Source organism: Hevea brasiliensis, chromosome 9 (genome assembly GCF_030052815.1).
Source record: "Hevea brasiliensis isolate MT/VB/25A 57/8 chromosome 9, ASM3005281v1, whole genome shotgun sequence".
Lineage (NCBI taxonomy): Eukaryota > Viridiplantae > Streptophyta > Magnoliopsida > Malpighiales > Euphorbiaceae > Hevea > Hevea brasiliensis.
Window position 1 is genome coordinate 1,538,493 of NC_079501.1, and position 9,936 is coordinate 1,548,428.

General features: G+C 35.1%; 1 protein-coding gene across 1 annotated transcript; it reads left to right on the plus strand.

The window, feature by feature from the left end:
• The first annotated feature begins 52 nt into the window (after positions 1–52).
• On the plus strand, positions 53–5,011 carry LOC110656219 (probable tRNA N6-adenosine threonylcarbamoyltransferase, mitochondrial). The gene is made up of 13 exons (XM_021812841.2): positions 53–436; positions 528–572; positions 664–738; positions 949–1,045; positions 1,504–1,594; positions 1,814–1,863; positions 2,385–2,575; positions 2,718–2,803; positions 2,913–2,988; positions 3,090–3,173; positions 3,325–3,439; positions 4,049–4,137; positions 4,449–5,011. Exons 1-13 carry the CDS (start codon positions 149–151, stop codon positions 4,578–4,580), a joined length of 1,419 nt encoding a protein of 472 aa, XP_021668533.2. The 5' UTR covers positions 53–148; the 3' UTR covers positions 4,581–5,011.
• The last annotated feature ends 4,925 nt before the right edge of the window (positions 5,012–9,936 follow it).

Sequence of the window (9,936 nt, forward strand, 5' to 3'; positions counted from 1 at the left end):
GGGCACGGTGCACTGTGACGATCTTTAAACGGTGCCGTTGCAATTGCAAAATTCAGTAATCCACAGGAGTTTATTCTTTAGCCACCAGCTTGGGGACTGGTTATGGTTTTCCATAGTCGTGCTGTCAAGCGGTCTCTCTGCATAAAAAATGTTGTCTTCGCTATTAACGCTGTCTTCGGCCATTTCCCGCCTAAATAGTCGCCCGAAACCTTCACTCCATTATGCTTTATCATCTTTCAAAGCCCCAAAATCCCACAAGCAACAAATAAGACCCAATTGGTCACCTCGCACTTCCTCACTCTATTCTCTATCTGCTCATTTTTCCTCTTCGGAGAATTCCAGTTCCCCCATAACCCAGATGCAAACTATTGTCTCTAAAGATGATTTGGTTGTTCTCGGCATCGAAACTAGCTGCGATGATACCGCAGCCGCTGTTGTATGCAATTTAGTTTTTTTGTTCGTTTTTCACCTGGGTATCTGTAATTTTCTAATGATATTGATGGGCTGGTTGTTTTGTGTGGTTTCAGGTGAGAGGTAATGGTGAAATTCTGAGTCAGGTGGTGTCTTCTCAGGTAGATAGTATATATACTGAAGTTTAGCTTGGTAATTTGTTTCTTTCGCTTGTAGTGCATGTCATTAGCTCATTGTAAGCTTTCACTAAAGGCAGACCTGCTCGAACGATATGGAGGCGTTGCTCCTAAAATGGCAGAAGAAGCACACTTGCAAGTGATTGATCAGGTATAATATAGATATTTTAAGTCTACTAGATCTCAACTCTCTTTTCTTTTCTATATCGCATTATAGTTCTCTGAATTCGCCGTTTTAGTAATTTGCAACTCTTTTGTTCTCCTTGAGCGGTGAGTCGTCGGTTTCCCCATATAATTTCTAGTTTTAATGCTTTACTGGCAGTAAATCAATAGGGACTAAATTTGTTATTCTCAATTGCAGGTTGTACAGGAAGCGCTTGATAAAGCTAATTTAACTGCGAGGGATGTCTCTGCAGTTGCTGTAACCATTGGTCCTGGTTTAAGCCTTTGTCTTCGTGGTAAGCTTGAGTAATTTATCTTTCTTTTTCTTTTTGAACAAACCAACAATAAATTCTTATTCCCAATTTACGGTCTTCTTGACTCTGGTCAAAAGTCCATTTAGGGGAGATTTTACTTGTGCTTAAAGAGTCGTATATCCAACCTGCATGCTCAACCTTTACACTCCATGCATTATACAGTGTACAGATAGACATATTTTGCCCAGAAAACATGTACACACTAACTTTGGACAACTGGGTTTCTTCATATTACCGAGTCCAGCCATGTAGCTCAACTTCTTAGCTGTATTGTAAGGTGTACGCTGGATACTTGCCTTTGTATTATAGAAAGAAAAAAAAGGGGAAGGTTACATTAACCTGTCTTAATTCATGCTACTTTGTGTGTTGAAGTGAAATATTATTGTTTAGTGAAAAGTAAATGCTCCTTAGGGATTTTTTTTTGTACATTTGTAATGCAGTTGGTGTGCAGAAAGCTCATAAACTTGCCAGCAGCTTCAATCTACCAATCATCAGTATCCATCATATGGAGGCTCATGCTCTAGTAGCCAGGTATGGAAGTAACAAGACCTACAAATTGCAGAATAAAGAATAGCTGCACCCTGGTGTAGAAAAACATAGAATAGAATTCACTAAAAATAGTACAAAAAGCTTATTTCTGTATGTTATTCTTTAAAAAGGCTGATATATTCTTTCGGCCATCCTAAGCTATTGGATTGATGTGTTATTTAAAATGCTTATCTGTGTCTATGCATACCTTTCTTGTTCTAGGTTAATTGAACAAGAGTTGCATTTTCCTTTTATGGCCCTGCTTATTTCTGGTAAGCAGATATACTTCTGCCCATTTACATGTTCTTATCTTTTCTTTAGCGAGTTATGCACGTTCATGAGAGGATGGTTGATGTTCAAAGATTTTACATTATCAAACATAAACATGAAAGGCTAAAATATTGTCATTCGAAGTCAAATGGTGCCTGCAAAATAGGCCACCTCTGTTCACTTCTTGTATTTTAACAAGGCATTATATGAATGACTCAACTAATTTTAGGAGACAAAAAATGCCAATAAATGAACATATTGGCTGGAGAACATGGATTCAAGAAACTGTAGTCCTGTGACTTCAATCATTTAAATATCAAATATTGCCTCAATTCTGAGCAATCCCTTGTTTGCGTACTTATGTCAGCATTGTAATATATATTTTGAAGACAAACTTAATGCTGCAAACCAAATTTAACTTGATGGTACTTTATTTAGGTTTCCATCTCCCTTACCCTCTTGAGGGTTTAGGTTCTTCTTGCTGCACATGTTTTGAAAATTTCACTTTGCCTTTGATTCTCAGGAGGACACAATCTGCTTATTCTGGCTCGTGAACTTGGCCAATATATACAACTGGGGACTACTATAGATGATGCAATTGGTGAGGCATATGACAAGACAGCAAAATGGCTTGGTCTAGATATGAGGAGAAGTGGTGGGCCAGCACTTGAGGAACTTGCTCAAGTGGGTGATGCAGAATCAATCAAATTTTCGGTTAGTTATTATTATTATTTTTTCTCATTTTAGTCATGTTTGCTAGAATGTGTATTTTGGTGAAATTTGTGATACAAGAGTACTATCTTTCTGCTGTTTTATTAGAGTCTGAATCTGAAATGTTTGTTGCTTTGTTTTTTAGACTCCAATGAAACAACATAAAGATTGCAATTTCTCGTATGCTGGACTGAAGACTCAAGTGAGACTGGCAATTGAATCCAGAAATATGTATGTAGAAAACATCGAAATATATGTGTGTGGCTAGTGTTAGGAATAAGCCAATTAATTTTCTGTTAACCTTTTTGTTCTGATTGATGCGTGTGTGGGCTATGCCTAGCAATGCTGAAATTCCCATATCCTCTGCAAGTTGCCAAGACAGGAGCTGCCGAGCTGATATTGCTGCATCTTTTCAGGTTTTTTCAGTTATTTCTTTTCCAAATCTGTCATATAGTTTGGAGGGTACACAATACCGTTTTTTGATGTGCCTTGCTCTTTCTGAGACTTTTTCTTGCAGCGAGTTGCAGTGCTACATTTAGAGGAGAGGTGTGAACGGGCAATTGAATGGGCAAGGAAGATTGAGCCCTCTATCAAATATTTGGTGTGAACTGCAATTTTGGATTCTGTTTATTCCATTCCCCATGATTTGTTGTGAATGCTTTTCGTTAATTTCTTGACATGTATTGGTGCATGACATCCATCCTTGACATGTATCGGTGCCTGACATCCATCCTTTCTTTCATCTTTTGCAGGTGGTCTCTGGGGGTGTTGCATCAAATCAATATGTCCGAACCCGGCTTGATCTGATTGTGAAGAAGAAGAACCTGAAACTTGTATGCCCTCCTTCAAGTCTTTGTACTGATAATGGTAAGGTCTGGTCTTCTAGAGCTTTAAATAACATACAATGTTGTAGGACATGAACATCACAGCACAAAATGAGACCAGTTCCTTAGAACATAATTTGAAATAATAAAAGCAATTTAATTTTGGGTTTATCTAGAAAGACAAAAGAAAAATTTAAATGAAGTTTACAGGCATATTCAAAGGGTTTTATGTCACCCCTGAATAGCATGGTTGGATTATTCATTTCTTTGACATGCTAATGAGGACTTGTCTGCATAATCCCTAATCCAATATTTATGGCCCCTGTATGCACATACGCATATGCACACTTTTGTGATACTGAAAAGTCCATGTGCTAATGAAAAGAAGTTTTAACTCAAAGCTCAAACTACCTTTTGCTTGCTGAAGAGATTTCCATTTCAATCAAATTAACTGTAACAGCCTTCAATTTGCGGAACAAAAGGTAGTTTGGCATGAATTGATTCTCATATAGAGCTAACAGAATGACAGGTTTTGCAGAAGTTGTGCAGACCTGCAAGATAACAATTTATATTAATATATTCTTTGGAAAGTACACCGGCTATCACCTCCAGGAAAATTAAATAACTAATGCCTTGATTTTGATCTCACTAGGTGTAATGGTGGCTTGGACTGGAATTGAGCACTTCTGCATGGGAAGATTTGATCCTCCACCGCTTGCAGATGAAGCAGAAGATTTTGTGGTTTGTTCTCAGTGCTCAGGAGTCATGACTGTCATTTGTTGTTCCCTCCTCCCCATCCCTTTTTCTATTTGAGTGCACTTTTTTGGAATCATAAACAAGATTACAAAATTTAGGAACCAGTCAATAGATCTTTGATATGAACTTTTACAACCTTGTTTATAATTGTAGGAGGATTTTCAATTAGTTGTGCGCCACTTTTAACATCTATGCTGACTTTATTTGGCTTTGAATTATTAGATAATGGTTTAAGGTGTCTATTTTTATCTAGACCGTCAGCAATCTTGACTAACAATGTTTGCTTTATGTATTAGTATGATCTACGACCAAGGTGGCCACTGGGAGAGGAGTATGCTGAAGGAAGAAGCAATGCTCGTTCTGTGAGAAGAGCTAGGATTCATCCATCTCTTACATCTTTAATTCAAGCATCTCTCCAAGAGCATTGATATCTGTTATCTCCAAACTCTCCGTGGTCATTTTATACGGCTTCACTGGTTGAGCTCATTTTGAGTGACGCTTGAGGACCTTAATGGATGACCTTCTTAACCTGAACTTAGTTTGAATGGTAGAGAGGACATTGTTTGCAGACCTGGGACCAACTCAGAAAGTGAATAATCAGAGTGAGTTAATGTTCTGAGGGGAATCGGGGAAATCAGTGAATTGCATTTGCATCACTGTAACCCAATGTACTGGGGGCTGAGATCTCAAGCTGGGCTTATGATTCTTCCTGTGTCCCATAGACCGTAGATGCGTGTGTCCAAAGTCTTGCTGTAGTTTCAAACATTTTAGCCCGCCATTGGCGTGGCATTTCTTGTATTTAAATTGTATACATAACACAGGATGAGAAAAATACAAAATTTTAAGCCATTTTACCAAATATTTTTTGTTTAAAACAAACTTCATTATTATTATTATTATTATTATTATTATTATTATTATTATATTCATTTCCATACCGTTAGGAACAAAAAAAAAAAAAATTGTCTTTATAAATGCATTGGAAGTAGGAAAGTCATTGGAAGAAATCGTTAGTTAAATGGTACTGACTTTGAAGTCATTCTATAATTGCCAGCTTCGCTTACTCTCATATCCGGTGCATGTCTAATATTGGTCAGCAAGTAGGGAAAAAGTTAGGAGGCAAATTTAAAAATCATGTTAGATTCAGGGGCAACAATGGTAGCAAGCTGTATACACATGTTTAGGTTTAGCTGGCAAAGCGTATTTTCTACTTCTATAAGAAAAATGTGGCTGCAGAAACCTGCAGCTTCATGCATGTATGGGTCAAGTTGATATGGGTCAAGTTGATATAGTTCTACAGTGCTCCATTCTTGTTTAACATTTTCAATTTGGGCTTCAACTTTCAATATAGAAGCCACTGATATCCGAGCTTCAAACTTGGAATCATTGTTGTAACGGTAGACGACTAACAAGAATTAGGATTTTGTTGTTTATATGTAGTTTCTTAATTTTAAGGGTAGTGGGTTCTGTATATTGTGAAAGAAAGAGAGACCGTGTTCAAGAAGCACTCAATAAGTTTAAAACCCAATAACAAAGAAAAAGCATCCTCATCCTCACAGGGTATGGATTGGCTGACAGGCAATCTCAGTAATATTTTCTCGGCCCTAACCCAGGGTTTAGTGAACATGAACGCTTGTGATGGGGTAGAGGGTGATCATTATCAACTTTTTTTCATGGTACAATGAGAAAAAGAAGGTGAGTTAGCGGGGGACGATTGATGGCATTCGATCGGGTGCAGAGTTTATTTGTTTCTTATTCTTTTCGTGGGTGGATTTATGGTAGACCAATTAACATTTGGGCGTGAGAATGAGTCCAATTTTTAGATTAAATATATTTTTTTTTGAAATTTATTTTTTTTTAATAGATAAAACATATATACTAATGTTTAGAGATAAGATTTAGTATCTTGATAAATATATTTATTATTTTAATTATATATATAATTAATTATTTTTATATAAATTTAATAATTATTAAACTCGTTAAATTAAAATTGTAGCTGGTATTACAGAGTAAGGCTATTAAATGGGAGAGCACATAATTATAATTAGAATTAATGTGAGTGATGTGTATTTCCTGTTGAAAATGATAGAAGCACTAATTAAAAAAAAAAAGAAGGTAGAGAGAGAGAGAGAGAGAGAGAGAGTTTTCTAATCCCTCGTGTAAATGGACTACCGTTTGAATCTCCAAAATTCCACATTCATGCACTGCGCTAAAGAAGTTGGGTTATTGATTGAAGGTTTTGAGTGCTCTTCACTTTAAGGAGTTTAAAGCTAGAAACAGCTTAGATTTTCCAAGACAATTTTGTTTTTCTTTTTTCTCTTGGAAGGAAGGGGTTGTCGCCTGTCGGCCAATTGATTTCACTACATATCACTTCATCTTTTTGTTATAAGACACTATACACCACTTCATTGGTGTTCACCAAGGATGACACTTTCATTTTTGTCGTCTCTTCAGTTTTCACAAGACCTAGCCCTGGAGGGCTAACGAATTTTTCCTTTTAAAACCTGTTGGAAATATTGGGAGAAGATACCTGCAAGCAAGCACAAACACTCAAACACAGAGAAAATCACTTGGATCGCCCTCATTATCTTATGGCAATCTTTTCCAAGTCACTAACCAAGACTGACATTACGAAAAAATTGTCATTTCCAACCAAGTCTCTCAAGTACTTGCCCTGTTTTGGGATAGGCCATGCATTAGATTTGCACGTAAGAGATGAGAGTGGGCATGTCTGGACCTTTCGCTGCATCATTCGCAAGAAAAACCACCCCAAACCTGTTCTTACCAAGGGTTGGCGCAAATTTGCTTCCAGCAAACATCTTGATGCGGGTGATAAAATCATCTTTTATGAACAAGAAGACGAAGCTACCGGTGCAAAATACAAGATTGAAGTGAAGAAGTCAATCAAGCTATTCGGGGCCATTTTGGGCTACTTGCCATGACTCGCAAGCAAGCCAGTATATATATATATATATATATATATATATATATATATATATATATATATATATATATATATATATGTAAGCCCTAGTCCTCCTGGTTATTATTAATATTTGCACTGTAAACAAATATTGCGAATGTTAATCTAATATGTGAAATATTTCGTAAGGAGTTTTACATTTACTTTCTGCAGGGTTTCAGTTTCAGGTATATGGTTTTCCTGGGAAGTCTACAGCCTTTAATGCTTGCCTACCTATCTTCACAGCGACTACTAATTAAGAACTTTTCTATCCAAAAATAGTTATAAAGTGTAGTGATCTAATTTTGCCTTTATAAGCTGTAACTTTGCTTGATTATATATAAATACACAGGTTAGTTTTTAATTCTTGATGCAGATTATGGAAAGCTTGTCTCCTGCCAGGTATCGTATGCAGTTTTTTGTTAAATTTTACTCAATGTCCCTTAACTTTGAGGGTTATTTCAGCAATATCTCTCAACTTTAATTTGTATCACAAAAATCCTTAAACTTTAATTTAATATAATTAAAAGTCTCTCAGGCCACTTTTCGATAGAACTTTTGGCCAGAAGTTTAGGTGGATATGCCTAGATGGAATAAAAATAATAAAAAATTTTCTCTTTATCACGTGATATTTTAACAATTAAAAATTTCTCTCTTTCCTAAGAAAGCGGGGGTCTCTCTTACTCTCTCTCATGCCTCTCTTCCTCCCTATTCAGGTCCACACATTAAACCCTTGACAAGTAGACCCACCTCTACTCTCACCCTCCATTTATCATCAAACTCATAAATAAACCTAGAAACAATAAAAACCATAAAATCATATCCACACGCTATATAAAATCATACCCACACACTATGCCCAAACCTATACCATCGGTTACTCCATTATTATCAATAATGTTGCCACAACCATTGCCTTGAGCTATAGGATGTTCAAAAAATCTTCAACAAAGAGAGAAACCACCAGCAATTCCTCACTGCAATCCTTGCCAATGAGTTATTTCATTTCATGTACAAAAATACTAATCTACCTTCCTTCGACCATACCTACTTCACATTTCTCTCTCTAGTGTTGAGATGGCTCTACATCTCCATCTTCCTAAGGTCAGCATAAAGCCATACCCATAAGAATCCCTTCTAACCACATGTATGGTAGCCAATCAAGAGCTTGTTGCTGAGCATCATTGGGTTTAGTTGGGTAGCCAATCACATGCATTGGGTTTAGTTGTTGCAATTAAGGAGTTGGAGATGTTAAATTGATAGGCAGAGTAAAAGGGATGGGAACACTAAAGTTGGATATAGCCGATGAAGAAGATAGGGAAGAGAAGGGCATGGTCAGATTGGTGGAGGGAAGCGATTATTGCTGTTACTAGTTTTGATTGGTGAGGATGTCCATCAATACACCACTAAGATTTGGTTTATTAGGTGAGAATGGAGGGGGAGAGTGCTGCAACCATGGTAGTAGTAAGAGGAGGAAAATAAGAGATGAGTTGAGGAAGAATTTAGATTAATTATATTGACTATGAAAGAAAAAGGAGATTTTTGAATCCTACCCATAAAAATTCATGAATCCATTGATTTTAATTCATTTCAAATTTGAAATGGAGATTTGATTTGATTATTAGGTTCGTCCTTGAAATGAGTTGCTTTTTGCGGAAGATGAATGAAAGAACTAAACCAAAGAGCTAGAGATAAAAAAATTATTTGAAAAAAAGAAATATATATGTAGGTAGAAAATGGTTTCTTTATATGGATAGACAAATGGACGGCAATGAAAAATATAGAGATTTTTTAAACTGTTAATGAATTTGAAGTTGAGGTTTTAAGTGTTTTGACGAACTAGTTTATGGATTATTGTTTTATTTCATTGTTGATTTTGGTTTATCAGATGGAGAGAGGAAGGGAGGATTGAGATGATCAAATTGAGAGAGAGGGAGAGGGAGGACATAGATGACAGAGTAAGAGAAAGATTATTAGTAGCAAAGAAAGAATTTTTTTTATTGTAAAATGTCAACATAGCATATCCACCAAAGCTTTTGGCTGGGAATTTCATCAAAAAATAGTTTGAAGAACTTTGAGTTGTATTAAATTAAAGTTAGAGAATTTTTGTGATACAAATTAAAATTGAGGGACATCACTGATACAACTCTTAAAGTTGAAGGATGGAGGGTAAAATTTAGCAGCAATTTTTTTTAGGTATAGAGAAAAATATAAATTGCATTCATTATATGTTATACATTTGGATAAATTATAATTTTATCAATACCAGATATCGTTCACGTCCCTTATATGATCCTTAGAAAACTAATCCTTTAAGGATTCGTGACTGTCCCTCATGTAATGATTTAGTTTTTACAATTTTTAGACTCAATAAATAGTATTTATATTTTAAATTTATTAATGAGTTAGTCTTTTTACTTAAGAGGATACATTTTTCACATAAAAAAATTAATTATTATTTAGTCTATAAATTTAACAAAATTAATAAGTAATTTAATGAAAATTAATTTTCAAATAAATTTTTTGTAAAAAAATATTTTACGAGAAAAAAATTCAAAGACAAATATTTTTAGAAAAAAATTGCTTTTAAGAAAATATTTCTCTAAAAATTATTTTGAAGAATTTCTTAAAAGAAATTTCCAAAACTAAAAAATTTTATTATTTCGGCATTAAGCATGCATATTTAAAATAGGATTAAAATTTTTATCGAAATAAATAATCTTTTTGAATTTTTTATGGAATTTTTTTTCCTAAAAATAATTTCTTCGATTTTTTTTTCCTAGAAAAATGTCTTTTCTTTTTCAAAAAGAAAAAGGATT

Excerpts from the sequence above, each read along its gene's own strand:
- LOC110656219 (XM_021812841.2), top strand. The coding sequence starts at position 149 with ATGTTGTCTTCGCTATTAACGCTGTCTTCGGCCATTTCCCGCCTAAAT. Across the intron at positions 437-527 it reads ATGATACCGCAGCCGCTGTT|GTGAGAGGTAATGGTGAAAT; the intron begins GTATGCAATTTA and ends GTGTGGTTTCAG. Across the intron at positions 1,864-2,384 it reads TATGGCCCTGCTTATTTCTG|GAGGACACAATCTGCTTATT; the intron begins GTAAGCAGATAT and ends TTTGATTCTCAG.